The 19,569-nt window shown below is 31.0% G+C and overlaps 12 protein-coding genes and 1 non-coding gene across 13 annotated transcripts; 6 read left to right on the top strand and 7 right to left on the bottom strand.

The window, feature by feature from the left end:
- The first annotated feature begins 127 nt into the window (after nt 1-127).
- Chro.40219 (nucleoside diphosphate kinase) lies at nt 128-580 on the top strand. The annotated part of the gene is made up of 1 exon (XM_662776.1): nt 128-580. One exon carries the CDS (start codon nt 128-130, stop codon nt 578-580), a length of 453 nt encoding a protein of 150 aa, XP_667868.1.
- Nucleotides 581-669: 89 nt separating this feature from the next.
- Nucleotides 670-1,389, bottom strand: Chro.40220 (hypothetical protein). The annotated part of the gene is made up of 1 exon (XM_662775.1): nt 670-1,389. The coding sequence occupies one exon, from the start codon at nt 1,387-1,389 to the stop codon at nt 670-672; it is 720 nt and encodes a 239-aa protein (XP_667867.1).
- A 114-nt stretch (nt 1,390-1,503) lies between these two features.
- Chro.40221 (hypothetical protein) lies at nt 1,504-2,577 on the top strand. The annotated part of the gene is made up of 1 exon (XM_662774.1): nt 1,504-2,577. One exon carries the CDS (start codon nt 1,504-1,506, stop codon nt 2,575-2,577), a length of 1,074 nt encoding a protein of 357 aa, XP_667866.1.
- Nucleotides 2,578-3,095: 518 nt separating this feature from the next.
- On the top strand, nt 3,096-3,782 carry Chro.40222 (hypothetical protein). Its single annotated transcript, XM_662773.1, has 1 exon — nt 3,096-3,782. One exon carries the CDS (start codon nt 3,096-3,098, stop codon nt 3,780-3,782), a length of 687 nt encoding a protein of 228 aa, XP_667865.1.
- A 139-nt stretch (nt 3,783-3,921) lies between these two features.
- On the bottom strand, nt 3,922-5,001 carry Chro.40223 (hypothetical protein). The annotated part of the gene is made up of 1 exon (XM_662772.1): nt 3,922-5,001. The coding sequence occupies one exon, from the start codon at nt 4,999-5,001 to the stop codon at nt 3,922-3,924; it is 1,080 nt and encodes a 359-aa protein (XP_667864.1).
- Nucleotides 5,002-5,219: 218 nt separating this feature from the next.
- Nucleotides 5,220-6,701, bottom strand: Chro.40224 (NNP-1/Nop52, novel nuclear protein 1). The annotated part of the gene is made up of 1 exon (XM_662771.1): nt 5,220-6,701. The coding sequence occupies one exon, from the start codon at nt 6,699-6,701 to the stop codon at nt 5,220-5,222; it is 1,482 nt and encodes a 493-aa protein (XP_667863.1).
- A 609-nt stretch (nt 6,702-7,310) lies between these two features.
- Chro.40225 (CP15/60) lies at nt 7,311-8,777 on the top strand. Its single annotated transcript, XM_662770.1, has 1 exon — nt 7,311-8,777. One exon carries the CDS (start codon nt 7,311-7,313, stop codon nt 8,775-8,777), a length of 1,467 nt encoding a protein of 488 aa, XP_667862.1.
- Nucleotides 8,778-9,227: 450 nt separating this feature from the next.
- Nucleotides 9,228-10,661, top strand: Chro.40226 (hypothetical protein). The annotated part of the gene is made up of 1 exon (XM_662769.1): nt 9,228-10,661. One exon carries the CDS (start codon nt 9,228-9,230, stop codon nt 10,659-10,661), a length of 1,434 nt encoding a protein of 477 aa, XP_667861.1.
- Nucleotides 10,662-10,742: 81 nt separating this feature from the next.
- On the bottom strand, nt 10,743-12,737 carry Chro.40227 (hypothetical protein). The annotated part of the gene is made up of 1 exon (XM_662768.1): nt 10,743-12,737. The coding sequence occupies one exon, from the start codon at nt 12,735-12,737 to the stop codon at nt 10,743-10,745; it is 1,995 nt and encodes a 664-aa protein (XP_667860.1).
- A 445-nt stretch (nt 12,738-13,182) lies between these two features.
- On the bottom strand, nt 13,183-13,267 carry trnL. Its single transcript has one exon. It is a non-coding gene; the product is annotated as a tRNA-Leu (tRNA).
- A 1,153-nt stretch (nt 13,268-14,420) lies between these two features.
- Nucleotides 14,421-14,702, top strand: Chro.40228 (hypothetical protein). The annotated part of the gene is made up of 1 exon (XM_662767.1): nt 14,421-14,702. One exon carries the CDS (start codon nt 14,421-14,423, stop codon nt 14,700-14,702), a length of 282 nt encoding a protein of 93 aa, XP_667859.1.
- Nucleotides 14,703-15,396: 694 nt separating this feature from the next.
- Nucleotides 15,397-15,633, bottom strand: Chro.40229 (hypothetical protein). Its single annotated transcript, XM_662766.1, has 1 exon — nt 15,397-15,633. The coding sequence occupies one exon, from the start codon at nt 15,631-15,633 to the stop codon at nt 15,397-15,399; it is 237 nt and encodes a 78-aa protein (XP_667858.1).
- Nucleotides 15,634-15,857: 224 nt separating this feature from the next.
- On the bottom strand, nt 15,858-18,677 carry Chro.40230 (235 kDa rhoptry protein). Its single annotated transcript, XM_662765.1, has 1 exon — nt 15,858-18,677. The coding sequence occupies one exon, from the start codon at nt 18,675-18,677 to the stop codon at nt 15,858-15,860; it is 2,820 nt and encodes a 939-aa protein (XP_667857.1).
- Nucleotides 18,678-19,569: the final 892 nt, after the last annotated feature.

Here is a 19,569-nt window from a genome sequence, read left to right as displayed (position 1 = left end):
ATTTTATTAATTATTTTGTTAAAAAAAAAAAACAAACCCTAGTGGTTTTCATAAATAAAGCAAAATTAGCATCTATAAACAGAGTTTTAGTTTCCCACGTGTTTCAACAGCACCAGTTATTAAAAACATGCAAGTTGAGCAAACATATTTGATGATCAAGCCAGACGGTATCCAACGCCAAGTTGTTGGAGAAATCATTTCTCGATTTGAGAAACGTGGATATCGAATTGCAGCAATGAAGTTAACCATTGCTACCCCAGCAATATTAGAGGAGCATTATGCTGAACACAAGGGAAAACCATTCCTTCCTGGCCTAATTGAAAAGATGACAGGCCCAGTTCTTTGTATGGTATTCGAGGGCGTCGATGTTATCGCCCAGGCTCGTAAAATGATGGGCTCAACTCGTCCAGGCGAAGCCGCTCCAGGTACAATTAGGGCAGATTTTTGTCAACAAGCTGGTAGAAACTTGATCCATGGATCAGATTCTGCTGAATCTGCTAAGAGAGAGATTTCACTTTGGTTCAAACCAGAGGAGATTCAGTCATACAAACTTACTTTATCTGACTACATCTTCGAGTAAATGCTATCGAAAGGAATTTAGAGAATAAATTTAAAACTAGGCTACTAGAATTAACTTTGTTTTCAGACATTTAATTTTCCGAGGTTCTCTTAGAATAGATTGTTATTATACGGTTTTACTACCTTGCATTTTATATTATCTAACAAAATTTCTGATAAATGTTTGACAAGACTGTTTGATGTTGCAACCGACAGTGAGATGGGGTGAATCTCATCTAATAATTTATTATGAGAAACACCAGTACCTTTATTAGTAATACAGGAAAAAATGTTCTTTTCAGTTGTATTTATAACTATTGTAGAACAACTAATGCATTGCTCAAATTCTGATTGTGTTGGGTCTAGCATTAAATGAGAAATATCTCTTTCCCCGTAGAAATGACTAGATTCAGCTATTGAGATGGCTAATGGGAAAAATTCCATAGGGATCCCTGAATCAATGAGGGCAAGAACTGCTGCATTGATACAGACTGGCAAGATCGGACCGTCTTCTGATACAATCTGCAGTGTAATAGAAATAACGCATCTGGAAAAAGAGTTGAAGTCTATAACCTTCTCAAAGAGTCTTAGAATATGATATTCAATCAGCTTATGCGATTCCTGAGGTTGCCCAATTCTGGGTCTTAAAATTACTTCCAAGTATGATTTACATTTATTACTAGATGCTTCTTCCGGTCTCCAAACAGTTGCTATAACTTTAGAAAGTCCAATCGAAAATTCTGCAGATCCATTTAAACTATTGAAAATGCCTACATTAGCCGATATTGCACCACATTCCAAATTTGTCCTTCCATCATATCTTATAACCATTAACTTAAAACTAACTTATTAAGAATAAATATTTGCTAGGTAATTATTTTTCATAACAAAAAAAAAGGGCGGTCATATCTAAATGATTATAATTTTTTTGTTGCAGCAAAAGAAATGGACAGAAACGATGTGGATGAACACTCTATTGATGAAAGATATAGTCGTCTAACTGCTCTGGAAAATATGGGAGTAGTTGACGATTATTCTCTTATTATGAAAAAAACTATTTTAGTTATAGGCGTAGGCGGAGTCGGTTCTGTTGTTGTAGAGATGCTGACTAGATGCGGAGTGGGAAAACTGATAATAGTTGATTTTGACATTGTTGAGTTATCAAACATGAACAGAATGTTTTATAATATGAATCATATTGGTATGTATAAAACGGATGCATGCGTTGATACTTTAAAGCTAATAAATCCAAATATTAACATTGAAAAATATAACATAAATATTGTCAAAGACTATTCAATTTTTTATAATATTTTCAAGACAAAGAAAATTGACTTACTAGTATCCTGCGTTGATAATTATTCTGCAAGAAGTATTATTAGTCAAGTCTGTAATGAGTTTGATTTAGCATGGTTCGAGTCAGGTATTTCTGAGAATGCAATTTCTGGTCATATTCAATTTGTAATCCCAGGTATGACTGCGTGTTATTGCTGTGCGCCTCCTCTTGTTAATTTTGAAAGTAATTTTAGCGAAGATAAAATTAACTCTGTTATGATGAACTCTGCAAATGAAAATAATTCAAAAAAACTATCATCCAGGACTTGTGCAGCATCACTATCTACTACAACAAGCGTTATTGCTGGAATTTTAGTTAACAATATTTTAAAATATTTTTTAGGATTTGGAGAAAACTCGAATTTTCTCGGTTACCACATGATTGATGATTATTTTCCTAGATACTCAATAATTCCTAATAAAGAATGTATTGACAAATGGTGCCGGTTGCGTCAAAAAGAGAAAGAGTACAATAAAAATGAGAAAGCAAAAAATAAGTCTCCCTATAAAGAAGAGCCATCAAGATCCGACGTTTCAAATGGCGAATTACTTGAGAATTACTCTAATTTTGAAGTAATCGAATCTGATATTCATATGGAATCATCTAAAAATTTATTGGAAAGTTTAAATAACTTATCAATTTCCGAGCTTATTAATAAACTGGATGAAGTTTCGTCAAAGTAAAGTCAGATTTAAGTAAAATTGCTAATTTAATTATTTTTTTATATAGGTCTATCTTATTAGCGAAATAATATTTGTCTATATTTACTCTTTTATTGCATGCAAACCAAACCGCCTTTACATGTGCAAAGTGAAAATACGTATAAAAGAAAATTTCTTGAATTTATATATTAAAAATTAAGACTAAGTAGAAATCTTTCATTGTTAAATTTTTGCCCAATTGAGTTTTTCTCAGAAGAATTCAAGATATATCAATTTAGAATTTTATTCTGGTTGAAGAAGTCAAATAACTGAAAACAGAAATTGGTAAAAGAGGCTGAACATTTGATCAATTTGAAATAAATTGACTTGTTCAGAAATATTGCCTTTCTGAACAAATAATATTTCATGTTTAGCTATTAATAAAAATGACTAAGATAATATTTGTTACGCTAATATGTTTGTTAATTAAGTAAGTTAATAATTTAATTTTTTGAGTATTTAAACATGTCCTCATTTATAGGGATACTTTTGGTTTGGAAATGCGATCAATTGGAAATTCCAAACTTGAATCGTTTTCAGTTACTTATTCCGGAAATCTTCATAAGTTAAGTGCGCATTCAAGTTTGTTTTCGAACTCACAATTTGAGTCATGCAATACTATGTGCGATGATTTTGATCCAACATGCGACTGTAACACTGCTTCTACAACAGAAACAGAAATAACTATTGATCAAGTTGATAGTTGGATTGAAATCATTAAAAAAAATGCTGAGGCTGCTGCAAACCCTATTTTAAAGAACGATTCTACATCAAGCACTACAGAAACAACAGATTCTAGCAATCAATATGTATGGATTGGTATTGGTGTTGGAGCCATTGTTCTTATTGGATTAATTATATTCTTCATTACAAAGTCAAGATCTAATAACAGTCAGGGTCAAGATCCCAATGCAAACTATAATATGCAGGGAGGAGCCCCAGGAATGATGCCAGGTGGAATGCCTGGTATGCCCGGTATGCCTGGAATGCCAGGTGGAATGCCCGGTATGCCCGGTGGAATGCCCGGTATGCCCGGTATGCCCGGTATGCCCGGCATGCCTGGAATGCCTGGAATGCCTGGAATGCCTGGCGGTATGCCAGGTGGTATGCCTGGAATGCCAGGTGGAATGCCAGGTGGTATGCCAGGTGGTATGCCTGGAATGCCTGGTGGAATGCCAATGCGATAGAGAATTGTCTAAAATTTAATTAGGAGTACTATTAATAGAATTCTACAGTTGTTTTGATTGAAAGATATTTTCATATTTCTAGAGCTGAATAATATATATGTGATTTTTCAATAGAAAGGTGATAAATTGCAAACATAATTTACTCCTTGTAGTTTAACTTGAAACTTAGTGCGCATTGAATAATATCATTAATATTTATTGTATAAGGAGCTGTCTTCAAAGTATGCAAAATATTTTCAAATGACTGATTGAAAAGAGAGTTCTTCAAGATTTTCAAAATTGCAATGGAAATTTTGAAGATTAAGTCTACACCTTCAAGGAAAAACAGGTCCCAAATTCTCGCAACTGCATCCAAATTAAAACTGTAGGCAAATATAGTCATAAACCATTGGGAAGCATACATAGTTTCATCCACATTTTCGTTTCTAAAGTGATTATAAAGATTTGGAATCCGTTTCTTAAATATTTTTCTTAACTTCTCTAAATGAGTATTCAATAATGGCAACCCTGGAAGATACAAGCCAGAAAATTTATACTTTCCAAGAATAGAAATTAGCATATAGAATGAATCCTCTTCTGACATGTACATTAACAGAACACCAACAATAAATCCCATTCCTTGGCAGTAACCAACATCCGGATTATATAGACTATAGGCCCTTAAAACTGAAAACAAAGAATTTTGTCCATGATTATTTTTATCACGAAATAAAGAATGTCTTGGAAAAGTTCTACTTATATCTCTATATATATCACCACAACATGGGGCATTTTTTATTTCAGATAGTTGATAATATAGATTTTCGCTATGCTCGCTTTTTATGTTTTCTACTTCTGCCAACTTCATCCAAAAGAATCCTCTAAATTGAGCTGGAATTCCCTTTCTCAGTTTACTCAATATTTTTGAATGATCTTTTTCTAAATCAAATTTCTCAAAATCGTAGCATAAAAATCTCCACTCTTCAATTTCAATTAGTCTGCTTCTGTAATCAAATTTATGGGGAATTTTTATGTTTTCTGAGTTCTTACTTTGAATATCGCCGATATTTTCAGCGTCTATAGTTTTATTTTCATATTCTGAGAACTTTGCTACATTATCATCATTTATTTCTGGAAACGCTTTAGAAATTTCATTATATCTCTCTTCAAAATCAGATATATGTTCTCCTTCTACAAACTCCTTATTTTGAGAGGCTTTTTCCAAATCTTCTTTCGGCATTTGGTACACAAGCTTATATTTACAAAAAGTCTCAGTAAAATGTATAGCTAAGGTTTCATAATAGAAAGAAATAAATCCTAGTTTTTCTTAAAATAAGCAAAGTATTATCAGATATATGATAGTAAAAATATATATTAAATAATCGTGTGCTAAACCACATGTGATCAAATTTGCAATTCTAAAGTTTGCGCGGTATTGAAAGCAGTTAATTCTTGTACTTAAATATTAATTCCCCTTCTTTTTAAAATACTTTTCGAAGGAGAACTATTGGATTCAGAAGGCTTTGATAGTGCCTTTTCAGCAGAGATTATCTCTATATTTTTAAGAGAGTTCAAGTTGTAATTTTTACAGGAATCTGACGAGCAGAGTTCAGAATCATTTTGGATATCAGAATTTGGTGAAGACCTAAATAAAATGCAGTTTATTTTATTGCTACCCTTCATATCACTTTTCTTATCAAAAATTTTTACAAGTGCTCTTGATGTAGATATTGAATCAGGGAGGAGCATACGTACATTCTTTGACATATCAAATCTTACTCTTTTCTCTTTATCTTCATTTTTACTTTCGTAATTAGCATTTCCCTGCTTGTTAAGTGAAGTTCTCTTCTTGTTTCTTGAAATCTTTGGTAAGCTGTTTGAAGATGCCAAATTATTTTTTAAAAAGTTACTTATCTTTTCCAAAGTCGAATATATATTATTTCTTTTATTTTGAGTAATTGAATTTTCATTAGATTTGGAGAGATTCGAAAGACTTGAATACAATTTTGACATGAGATTGACGATATTTTCCAATAAGAAACCGGAGATTAAATTCCTTTCTTCTTGATTAATATTTAAATCATCAATGTCGCATACCACTTGATCAAGAAGTGAATCAAAATCAACAAATTTTAGAATCAATTGACTATAAATATTTTCTGTTAAAGTTGAGTGAGTTGTACAAGTTCTGATGACATTAATAATAAACTCAGAGTATTCAATAAAAAATGAAGAAATGTATTCATTCAACAAATTTTTGTTTGATGGATTTTCTTTAATAAGTTTGTATTGCTCATATAATAAATAAACAGATTCTTGTGGGAATTGCTTACAAAAAATTAAAGATACTCCAATACCTGTAGACCTGTTCGAATATGAGTTAATTGATGGATCAACTTCATTGCCGCTTCCTATTTGGTCACTAATCATTAAAAACTTCCTTTTTTTACCTATAGAATTCTCATTATCTATATTTTCAACAAATAAACATCTACGGTAGACATCAAACAGGCCCTTTGCAAATTCAGGATCAAAGTTTTTTTTACTGAGTAAATTTAGTGATTCAGCAAGCATTGTTCTTTGTAAAAATGTAAATTTATCCATCCTATAATGATCCATGCCATCCCATCTAAATCTCATCATCAGATAAAACTCTTCAATAAAAGAGAATAGATATTCTTTTACCTCAAATCTTTTCTGTAATTGTGAAATATTCACTGCAATTTCTCTTTGAATTAAAACTTTATCTGAAAGCCACATACTATAGTAGAGCCCCTTCCAAATTTTCAACATTTGTAAACGCGTCATTGAATTGTTGTGCTTTGATATATATCTAGTTATAATGTCTAGACCTTTTTTGCGGCTCGCAGGACTGATACTAGTTAAAGTTTTTGATAACCTCATAAGAAGCTCATTCTCATTTTCAGAGCTACCCTTCATTTCTTGAATACTAGTTCCCGGGATATGCCTCGTGTTAACCCTAAAATTATAATCTCAATATAGTTATATGTTTCAATTCGTAAGTAATTTTACTTACAATAACTACAGATCTTACTTAATAAGTCTAATATTTGAATATAAAATACATATTATTTTAATTGGTTGCTAATAATAAATAATCAAGTCCAAAGATCAATAATTTAATCTTCTACCCAATTCTTCGATTTTCAATTATATTATTGTTATTCAGACAAATACTTGAGAGTCCAAATAATTTTTGTTCAATTAACGGAATCTAAAATAAGACTTACAAAAAAATTTATTCTTTGACCGTTACCAAGCGCTACTCATTTTTACGTCTATGTCAATTCTAGAAGGCGGCCAATTACATGCAATATTTTATTTGTTCTAGGTCAAGTTTGACAATTTTGTAAGAAAAAAAACATGGGTTTTTAAAAGACCGATTTAAAATATCTCAGAAAGAACACATTTAAAAGCTATAATTGTTAGTTTATGAAGTTGCTCTATTTGATATACTTCAAATTATTTAAAAGATTGTGAAAATATAAATAAATATTTACATCGTGCTAAAGCGATACATTTAAAAAAATGTTCGAGTTTATTTCAGAAATGTTTCATTCATGTTGCAAATTAAAAAAAAATCAAAAGAATGATGAATACATTTTTATCTTGTGCCCTACCCCAAGTGATTTAGAAGAGGAATATATTGATCAAGAAGGAAATGTCAAAAAAAAGAAGCTCGAAAAAATTAGAGGAACTGCCAGAAATATTGTCGATAAGGAAATTGTCAGGGAGTGGAGTGGAAGGGAAATTGGAAGCTGTATTTGCTGTCATTTAATATATGAAGACGAAATGAATGTTTATAGAGCTGATAAATATGGCAGACATATTGGTAAGGACCATGAAGAATATGAAGGTAGCCAAACAAGAGAAGAAAACCGTGTTAACTCAGTTGAATCTCTGAGCTCATATGGCTCAAGAAAACATTTTTCTGAGGAGCCAAATAGCGCAGATTCCAACTCTACCTCAATAAGTTCAGATGAAAATAATAATGCAGTTGAGAATAAGAGTAAAAAAACAAGAGAAAGGAGGAAGTTAAATATCAGTAGATCCCCAAGCGTAATTGAGAAGGAAATAGATGAAAAAGAAAAGAAGAACAAAAAACTAAAAGAAACAAAAGATGCCAATAATAAAGAATGCTCCACAATTAGTTCTGATATAAATAATGATATCCATAACGCGGATGAGAAAACAACTGATAATAGAAATAACAAAAAGCTAGAGAATACTAATGTAAAGAATGACGAGCAAATTCCATTCTCCGATCAAAAAAAATATTCTAAATCTTCTCCACTCTCAAAGAATCAATGCCCTCCAAAGTTAGGAAAAAGGCCACCCATGAAGAATGAATTATTGGCTATGAATGGTCAGAAAAACAATTCACTTAAGTCATCAATTGCAAATAGTAAAAAATGTAGTAAAAAAATATCAAGTACTCCGAAAAATGAATTTAACAAAATAATTTTGGAAAAAGAAAAGGTAGAAAGTAATTCTCGCGATACTCATAAAGATGACAAAAATCAAACTGGAAATAATAATGACCAGCAAATCAACCACATTACTAGCAGTTCTAATTCTGATAAAGAAATGATTGATAACAGTGGGGAAATTAAATATGAAGAGGAAGAGATGAAGTTTAACAAAGATATTTCTTCGAAAATAATACGTCACAGAGCATTAATAGGAATTCAAGCCGAAATTATTCTAAAAGATGGATCGACAACGGACTGTAAAGTTAGCTTCTCAGATGAGGAAGATGATCTTTCATTTATTTGCAACGATAAAGTTAAAGCTGTTCCTTGGAGTAACATTAAAGAGATTTTTACAACAAAAAGTGAACTTAGAATGGTGAATACACGAGCACCTATTTTTAAAGACCCAACATTAATTATTGCACTACATTTAAAAGATACAGGAAATTGTATACCTTTGAAATTTGATTCTAAGAAAAGCAAAGAAGATTTTTTAAATTTCGCCCTCAGAATGATTGGGTAATACTAAAAGCTCACTGAGGATATTTAGTCGTCTTTTATGTAATGAGTAAAGAAACATAAAATTTTGGGGGAAAATGATGGAAGTTGCTCCCAATGACATCAGACCAGGCTTTTATATTTACCATTTTGTTACATTGAATTTAGACCTTTATAAATAGTTTAAACATTTAGGCGGCTACTTCTATTTGCTAAAAGCTTCATATGAAGGAAATTGTAATTTAATTCTAGTTTACAAGATTATAATATAAAATATAGAAAATCATTTAGCTAAATAGATTTTTGAAATAAATATTGTTCAATTGTATTTGCACTTTTTGATTAACCAACAGATTTAAACTTAATTTTTTAGACACAAGTAATTTACAAAATCAAGTAATACATTAATGATCATTTTACTTACATGATAATTAAACAATTTTGATTAATTGAGTTTGTTTTTCTATACTTAATAATGAGCGAAGATGATCAGCTACAGGCATTTGTTGACCCTTTGATTTTATTGAAGGATACGATTACAAGAGGGAAAACAGATGAAATGATTAAATTAGGAGATGAGTTTCATTTCGAGTTTTACAATTGTGCATTGAATGTTAATACTCCCACCAGATGTAGAAATAGAAGAGGAGAGTCATTAAATTTAGATGATTTATATTTATTCATTACAGCTTCTAAAAGCAAGAAGTACACAATGAAACTTGCTCAAGATAATGGACTAAAATTCATAAATATTTTAGAAAAGAAAAATATTTTGGAATTCCTGAATGAGTTTATTGAAAAAACACAAGATTCAAGAATTCCATCTACATATTCCATTGAAGATTTAAGTAAATATGAATGTATAAATACGGAATTTTCCTTACAACCATGCAGAATATTAGATAAAAGTAAGAAAATTATAAATTTAAATTATCCGTGGGTTGAATATAAGGTAAAAACAGATATTGAATCAATTAACGGAAAAAGCAGTGAAAATATAATACATTCAAAAGTTGCAAATTCGATCCAATTAAAAAATAGGGATGAAATTATGTTTATTAAAAGAAAAGTTAATTTAATTTCACAGATATATCCAATAAATATTGACTACATTTGTCAAGGAATTGATATGTATACTAGAATTAATAGCTTGCTAACATTTATGAATGAACCTGCAAAAAGCGAGAACAAAAAAAGATCAGCTGAATCTAGTTCATATATTCATAATAATCCGGAAAATACAAAATTGAAAGATGGTAGAAGATCTAACACTGCAGATTTTGGAAAAAGAGGTTCAGAATCTTTGATAAATACTTCAAATATATCAAAATCAAGGAACGTACCAAAGTCAATAAATTCTCAACAAAGATCAACATTATTAGCATACCTAAATTCAAATAATCTCAATCCAATAATACTAGTTCCACCATCATCCAAGAGCCCAATTACATTAAACAATATAATTCAGTTCTTACGAGATAAAGAATTTGTAGACCCGAACCTAGCAAAGAGAAATTTTGTTGGTAACGAACAAACTGTTACATTAAGTTTTGGCTCAGGAACCACTGTACAAAAGGTTACATTTCGAATCCTCGAATCCACTCTTAACTTTAGGAAAAGGGATTGGTATTCACTAATTGCAGTGTTCCTTACTGGAGCAGAATGGCAGTTGCAGTCTTTCCCATTTAAAACGATTCAAGATATATTTACAATGGTAAAGGGATATCATATAACATATGATTCAGAGCAAATTCCTGATAACATCCGAAAATGGAATGTTGATGTCGTAAGAATTAATAGGACAAATCGCCATAACGACCTTTCAGTTTGGTTTCAATTCATGGAGTCTATTGAATCCGTTTTAGCGTCTAGTAGAGATCATTCTAAATTAGATAGAAGTAAATTATGAACGTCAACATTATTCGAATTAGACGATAACTTGCAACAGAAAGCAATTGATATATAATCTAATATTCAATGACTTAATAGTTTACCTTGAATAAATATTTCTCTTGTTTTTTCTATTAAGTTTGTGGATTTTAAGATCATCTTTGTACGCCAGTACAACTGAATCGCTATTATTATAAAAGGTAGAACAATCCTCAACTCTACTTTCAACCTCTTTAATTGAATAAGAATACAGATTACCTCTTTTTACAGCTTCAAAGTCCCAAACTATAACAAAATTATCTATGCTTGTAACGATTTTAGTTTCTGCCCAAAATCCTTCTGGCCCTTGGCATTGGTCAAATCTGGCAGGCGTGAAGTTAACTTCTGTAATTTTGTAATGAAACAAATCTTCGGGCTTTAAACGCAGTTTCCTAGATGGAGGTTTATTCCTTAGGCTTGAAACAAATCCATTTCTGCCTTCAGATCCAGAGTTTTCTTCTTGTTCAGTTACTGGATATAAGTGAATACAATTTTTCGTAGTTGCGAGAATCCAATTACCATTTCTAGTCACATCTACGGATATAATTGGAGACCCAAATGAATTAAGTAGTGTCTTTGCCTTTTTAAATTCTCCATCTTTGTTCATTGTGCCATCATATAATCTTAGCTCACCTAAGTCGTTCCCAATCAATATATGCCCATCTTTATCAGTTGCCATGCTACTAAAAAGAACATTAGACCTATATATCTTTGAAGTAAATCTGTTGGAAGACTCCTTGATCCTACTATCCATTATAAACATTGCGCTGTTACTTAATCCCAAAAACGTTGGAACTGGAGTGGATTGAGAATCTTTGCTTGACAGTCCTAAACAAGAAATCGGAAGTCCATTTGCATCCCAACGCCGTAAAATTTTTTCATTTGTCAAATCCATTTGATAAACATAATTAGGATCCGTTTCCGACAGAAACAACATTTGGGTTTCACAGTTGTGTAGTTGGCCTCCTACAGGAAGTACACTTTGATTTTCGAATTCAATATTTTTAATTACAGAAATATTTCTTGCAGGAGTTCCACTAATATTATAATTGCTTCCTTCCGATTCTGTGTTTTTAAATACGGCAATTTCTGACTTTCCATTACGCCTATTTGCCCTACCAACAAAAGTATTTTCATGTCCTATTAACATATATTTGTGATTCAAATACAATTCGTTATTTTTTGTTACTCTCCTAGGAGTTGAATAACATTTATTTTCTACTTCATCAGCTGAACAAGTGCGGTCACTTTCATTATCGCTGCATTCCCACATAATCTGATCTTTGCTGGGATTATAGTTATCATCCAGGTCCATTTTATAACTCACTCCATAGTCTGAAACTTCGTTTTTAATGATTTCAGAAACACTTTTTCTTGGCCTTTTTTCTTCTGGATTTACTTGATCTATGTGCTCTAAAAGTTTAGCAATAAATCCATCAATTTCTTCCTCTGAGCTATAGAAGGATTTGCTATTATCTTCGCCTTCATTCTGTATTCTTTTGAAATGAATTCTATATCTTTTTCTTATTTCATCCTGATTAAACCCATAAAATTCAACAACTCTTTCACTTAATTTAGGCAAAAAAAGAATGTTATCCCCGATTATACTGGCAAACAGTACTTCGCCTTTTCCTGATAAATTTTTAATAGAAAAAATTGTGTCTTTGAAGTCTTTACTCGACAAAAGCTCGCAAATAGCATTTAGGCTTATTGGCTTCCATTCTTCAGCGTTAAAGCTCAAAATAGAATCTCTTTTCTTTTTAGTTATTGTATCATCGTGTTCATACAATTCTATTGGAATTTGATCTTTTATACTGCAGAGAGAACGAAGAGACAATGTTATATTATACGATAAGAATGAAAGAATATGTAGGTCCATATTTTCAAACTCGAAAACAAATTTTACTAAATCTTGTCCTGACCTCGTAATAATTATAAATTCACCCTGTTTATTACTATGAAAGTAATGTATATTCTTAAAATTGAATATATAATTTTCTTTTTGATTATCATTTGGATTTACACCGCTCATGATTATGTCATCTTCAATATTCATGCAGCAGGATTTAAGTACAAGCTGGTATGTCTTTCCGTTACATTTATACAGAGACCCTAAATAGTATTTAGTTATTCGTTTGATACCAGTTTAAACTGTCCAACTTACCATGATAGCTTTTACTAATTCTAGGGGAATCACCAGCACTCGCAGAAAATCCAGTAAATATTTTCCGTATTAAACCACTCATATGTATTCGTTGTTTTTGGCATTAAATTAATTTTTACGAAGATAATATTTTATGTTCCAGGGAGATTAATTATTATTCTATTAATAATTTGCTATAAAATGTACCGAGGGCGGGGATAATTCATGTTTTTTTAATTAGATCTCTTAGAAGTTCTTGAAAGTAACTGAAAGTGAATAATTAATTTTTATAAAGTGAACTTAATTGAAATAGTTTAAATATTAAAAAAAGAATAATTGTTTTGCGGGCAGAAAAAAGTGCGTAGAATGGGATTCGAACCCACGAGAGCATACGCTCATTAGATCTTGAGTCTAACGCCTTAGACCAACTCGGCCATCCACGCGCCGCTACTATCGACCGTTTATTGTAAAATATATTCAATAACAAGAAACTAAAAATCAGCCAAATGGACGAGGGGGCGTCAATAAAAGTAAACAGTGGTTTTAGTGAAGAAATGAATTAAATTGACCTAGGAGTACTATATACCTGTAATATATGTTAATTTTAGTTACATTTTGAGAAATAGCAAATAAGGAGCTATTTATTTGGTAAAAAACATTAAATAAAGTCTCCATACCTGCCTCTTAACTGTCTAGCTAATCTTATATCTCTTGGTAGTAATGTAACCCTTTTGGAGTGCAATGTGCATAAATATGCATCCTCAAATAACCCTTGTAAAAATGCTTCTGCTGCACATTGAATAGCATGCAAAGCCTCTGCATTCCATCTCCACATTTCGCCATGTGGCACAAATTTTAATGTAACCTCTCTAACAACGCGAGCAAAAGGTAGTTTAGCAATAAGTAAATCAGTTGAGGCTTGATATTTTCTAATTTCTCTTAATGCAACCGTTCCTTAAATAAATATAATTTGAACACAAAATAAATTATTTAGCTTACCTGGTCTTCTTCTATATCTCCTTGGGCTAATGGGGCTACTACTAACTGCTCTATTATTCGTTGATTGGTGAAGAATAGGAGTCTAGAGAACTAATGAACATGTTGCATAAATGGAATTAATCAACTTACTTTTGACGGATATTTTGCAATTCGCTTGCTTGACGTTTTAGAACGAGCCATAATAAATAAACCAATAGAAATTACTATTGAAGCCGTTAAAACAACGACTGCAATAGTAATAATTGTTAATTATCAGCTTTAGACCAATTATTTAGTATTACTTGAAATATCTATTTATTAATTCCAGAAAAATATATCGTTTTCCAAATGAAGCCCGTTTCATGCATGAATAATACCTTAATTAAACAACCAAAATATTCAAAAAAAAAATTATTCTTTTTAAGAAAGAAATTAAGTTTAATATCTAATTTTTTTTTCTAAAAAACTTTCACATGTATAAATTTATTTTATATTCTTTGCAAATTATTTGGCTTTGTCGTCTGTCCATCTAGTTAGTATATATTTCTTTTAAATGTGGGTAATGATTTGGCGCCGGCGGTACTGTTGCTTTTTTTTGAGCTTAAACTTCTAACATTTATGTTAAAAATAATAGAAAATAAATCACATGCTCTTACACACAAGATAATACACTCTGGCTTGTTGTTTGTTTCAATAAGTATTGATCACGGAGAAGAAAGTAAATTCTCAAAGTTGAAATGTGCTCCTAAACTTTACTTTATTATCCCAAGAATAGGTTATTTATTATCCTTGATTGACACTATTCAGGACTATTACGCTTCTATTGATAAGGAATTTTATAATTTAATTGAAAATACTTTCTCTTGGTTTGAGTACGATGGCTTGGTCATAAATAGGTAATTTATTTTTTAATAATTACATTAAATTTTATCCTTTCTAAGCCAATTCCCTGTAGGAATATTATTTGATAAGTATCACAAAAGCAATGATAGCATTTTATTCAACATTAAATTGGTTCTTCAATACAATAACAGTAATGAAAATAATCAGAAAGCTCCTTTTTTTTCTGAAGAAAACTCAGTATTTAATAATAACTTGATTAAGATTATTACAAATAACATTAAGCTATCTCAAACTGTCATGTTTGGAGATTGCAGAAAACTTCAAATGATGAATAAGAAAGATTACAATGAACTATTTGATTCTATATACTCTCTCTCCAAGACTACAAGTGAATATGAGAAGATAATTCATCGATTGTTCGGGTCAGCAAATGAAATATATTTCAATACTAAGTAAGTTCTTCAGTATTTAAGCTTTAATAATTTAAAAAAAAAATTAGGAATATTCCAGTAAAAATTCACGTTAAGAATGAATCATTTTTGAGATCATTCAAAAAAGATATTAACAATCAACTAATTGAAATAAAAGATATTCTAAATCATTTCAAATTTGAAACTAATGTGAGCTTAGATTCAAATAAAGTAATTTTTCATGGGATCGCACTACCATTAAATACGCCATTAATATTTTTAACAATATTTTGCCCATATATTGATGGGATTGTTCAATTAGTTATTAGAGATTAATAATATTAGCTTCCAATATTAGTGTTTGTAGAATTGTTTTCAGATGCGCCTCTCTGATCAAGCAATACATTATTAGGCATGAAGTAGATGGACATAAACCCCATAGTTAGGAACCCAATGAGTGTAATCGTTCTCTGGAAATCGCTATTGTTTGAGGTTGTTATACTTGAAAATATCAAGACTACTGAAAGAAAGAATAACTGTTTTACCTGGAAAATTGCTGCTGAAAATCCAGTTATCATCCCTCCTATCAAAATCAACTCCGAAAGCAGAGTGGCTTTAGTTGCTAAAAATCAAGTAAAAATTATTAATCAAACACATTTTTGGCATACCTGATCTCAGTATCTTAATAAAAGGCACGGACTTAGAATCATCTATCATTTTAAAAATTTCTAATTAAAAAAAATAGCAATTTCCCTACATCAACTATTGGCGCGTAAATATTCTTAGTCTAAATGATAGACAACTACATAAATAAAAACTTTTTATTGTTCTTCTGAACTGTTTTGATATTAATACTGTTTATGTTAATATCACTTAGATTTGGAATTGAATACTTATATTTCTTTGTTTTCCCTTTAAGAAAGTTTGAGATTCTATTATTAATATCGTTATAAATGAAATAGTGTATAAAGCACGACTTATGTGCGGTAACAAACTTATCTCCAACTAAATTCTGGACGGAACTATTTCCTGATCCAATTGATGAACAATTTTCCTTAAAGGGCCTAAATTTAATTATTTGGTTCGAGTTATTTAATACTCTTGTAGGGAACTTCCACTGAATAAAGCTTAACATTTTGTCGTTAATTTTTTCCTTAATGCTGTTTAATTTAGTAATACTTGCGTCTTGAGATGTATCAACCACAGCCAAGATTAGATTATGAGATGAGCTTTTCCTATTTTCATCTTCAAATGTATATTTAGTGGAACTTTGTGTGAGAGCTATTGCGTCAGTTGAAATCCAAGATTTATTAATTGAGCACCATTTAATATTTAGTGATTCATGACAAATATCGCAAACCATATGTAAATGATCAACTGGAGTATAGGTAGTAATTACACTTTGTGTCATTTCATTCCAAAGTGAAGACAAACTATTGCAAATGTCATCTACATCTTTAATTATTTTTCCATAAATATCGTTGTTTGTATCATTAGTGATTGTTACAAGTTTATTTAATAAAGATTCAAAATCAAAGTTAGAAAAATTTTTTAAATAATTTATGTATTGAGCCAACAAGATATTTTTGCATACACCGATAGAAGATGAAATTTTAACAGTTGGATTAGAATTAGAATCAATTAAATTGGCTTCAATTGAATTATCATTAATCCCTTGATGTTCTCTATTTGTTTCAGAAGCCATATGCTTTCCTGACTTTCTTTTGAACAATGAGTTAAATAGATCATCAAAGCTGATATTCTTGTCACTAATTTGAGAAACTTCATTAGTGAAATCATTCGATTTCTCACAAATTGAATTTCCTAATTTGTCATTATCGCTCATAAAATCCTTACTTTCACCAGAAATTTCAGGCGAGGTCTCACCTAATATATTTTTATCGGAACTGTAAATCCAATCCTGAAGAGAAGGCCATAAAATTTGAAAGTTTGAACTCTGCTTTCTTTGCCTAAATATAAGATTTTTCGTTAGATGAATTTGAATATGCGATTCTTTCTTTTTGCTGTCAATAAATCTATAGCCACAAGTATGGCATTGATTTGGTCTCTCAGCATAATACATCGAAACATTTGCCTGCAAATTGAAATCATTTATATTATCAATTATTCTTTTCCTAATGAAATGTGATTTTAACCAAACAGATCTTTTGAACTGAATTGAAGCGTCAACATTCTCTTGGAGTTTTTTAAATAAAAGTAGCAAATTACTTATTTCTTTAACTTGAAGGCCTTCCAAAAAAATACTTTGATCCCCTCTACCGTCTACAACGTATGAATCTATTCTCCTTAGATTATCAGATTCTATTCTTGAATTACCACGAAATAGTTGATTCCAAACGGAAAACAAAATGGATGATGTACTATTTTCTAAAAATCTTGGTGAAAATGTTTTTTTAATATTACCAGCAATCCCTGATGTGCTTAATGTCGATGCAGAAGATATTGAAGATGATACCGTTGGAGACAACTGTTGTGGGGCGGTGCTGGAGTGAGGAATATTCATTTTTGATTGAGGCTGGGAAATAATTGGTTGTGCGGATAAAATACCAGGTTGGTGTTTTTGATGTTGAATCTGTGCCTTGGATTGTACTACTGCAGCGGCAGCGGCTGCTGCTGCTGCTGCTGCTGCTGAAACTGATGGAGATACAACAGGATTTGAAGTTGCTGGTAGTTTAATAGATTGATTAGAAGAAATTTGAGGAGGAGGCACATGCTGTTGTAGAGAAGAAGATATTCCGATCTGTTTTACAGATTGGGAATTTGAATGATTAAAGTGAGTTTGATTCATTGAATTAACCTCCGAGCTCCTATTTACTTTGTTAATTATAACCTCTTGTTTTTGTCTTTTACTAACTGGAATTTGATCATTTATAGGGTTAACATGTTTATGTTCAAAATTATTTGACTCTATATTCATCACCAAAGTGTCCATTAACTTTTGGGACTCTTGAATCTTCCCAGAAATGTTTAAGTATGCTATCTTATGTACAATAGGATCTGAAACTAACTTATTCAATAGAATATTACCTCCATCAGAAATGTTACACTTTTTTATAATTGTTCTTGAGATACTTGTATATATTTCGCTAAGTCTAGCAGCTTCCGTTCCTGCATGTAAAGTTTCAGCTGTGTTTGTAGTAGTCCCGCTTATACACACGCTAGAGCTGGGAGATATATTACTTCCAGTGTTTAAATTGGGGCTTGTTAATTTAGAAGATACGGAGTTTATATTATTAACTTCTATTTCTATTGGTGGCTCATTCAATTTTGATCTTACACTATTAGTAGTGGAAATAAGTTTTTGAACAATATCTTGAGGAAACGAACCACTCCATACTTTCAAAAGCTTTTCTAAGGAACGTAGTATTTGAGGTGATGTTTTTGTTGTGTAAGCTTCGGCAAAGTATGGTGCGATATAAGGCAAAAAATATGGAAAAAATATAGAACCCGATCGGCATTTGCGAACAATAGAGTCTACCAAACATAAAAGAACATACTTCCTTGGAATATCTGACCTCGGAATTTCTTCTAAAATAACACTTGCAATAATATGGGCATATTGTCGCTGATCTTCTGCAAGCAAAGTTAAATTCTGAATCATCTTTCCTGATCCTGCAGGCCCTCTTAAATTTCTTAGAACTTCAGCGTACCTTATTCGAACTAGTTTCTCTAAAATTAAATGAATAACGCAATGAGATTATACTTTCAATAGCTTTTCAACTTACCTGGACTAGAGCTATCCATCCTGATGGAAAATACAATGAACTCAAATTTTAAATCATAATATGTAAAAATGGTCAAGAGGCAACTGTGGCCAGCAAAAGAAGTTATAGAATGCTTTAATATTGATTCTGAAATCTAAGAAAAGAATTTATTGATAAGGGCGATATTAACAATTTGCATTCAATAAATAGCTTATGTAACAGAATACGTAATTATTAATTTAAAAAATAAAACCGCCTTGGCTTTTGCGCCAATCTCACTGCAATATCAAGTTTATTTAAAATTCATCACTTATGATAAATAAAAATTATTACAAAATACCTAATTAATAATCCTGCCTATTGTGTGCAAGGCTTTACACAGTTCAGAAACACTTTTAATGTAATAATGTAATTTGTATATATGAAATGATTAAAGGAATTTCTGCATTAGAGCTATTACACCGTGAAACAGCATCTACAAATCGAATAAAAACTCTTTGTGGTACCCTTGATAAAATGCTTTGTATGTTTGAAAACAAGCACTTTCCTATTAATTTTTTTTATTTTAAATAGGTGGAGGAATTATTATTGGTAAAGGAATTATTGAATTATGCGGTGTTCCAGGAAGTGGAAAAACTCTCTTGTGCAAAATATTAGCTTTAAATATTCAAATTCCAAAAAGTATTGGTGGGCCAGGCTTGAATGCAATATATATAGGTAAGTATGTTCTTATTTGCCATAGATCAATTTATCCCACTAAGATTCAGAAGGTGGTTTTAGTGATAATAG

This window comes from Cryptosporidium hominis (genome assembly GCF_000006425.1).
Source record: "Cryptosporidium hominis TU502 chromosome 4 CHRO014105, whole genome shotgun sequence".
In the NCBI taxonomy this organism is placed as follows: domain Eukaryota; phylum Apicomplexa; class Conoidasida; order Eucoccidiorida; family Cryptosporidiidae; genus Cryptosporidium; species Cryptosporidium hominis.
This window is presented reverse-complemented; position numbering and strand designations above follow the sequence as displayed.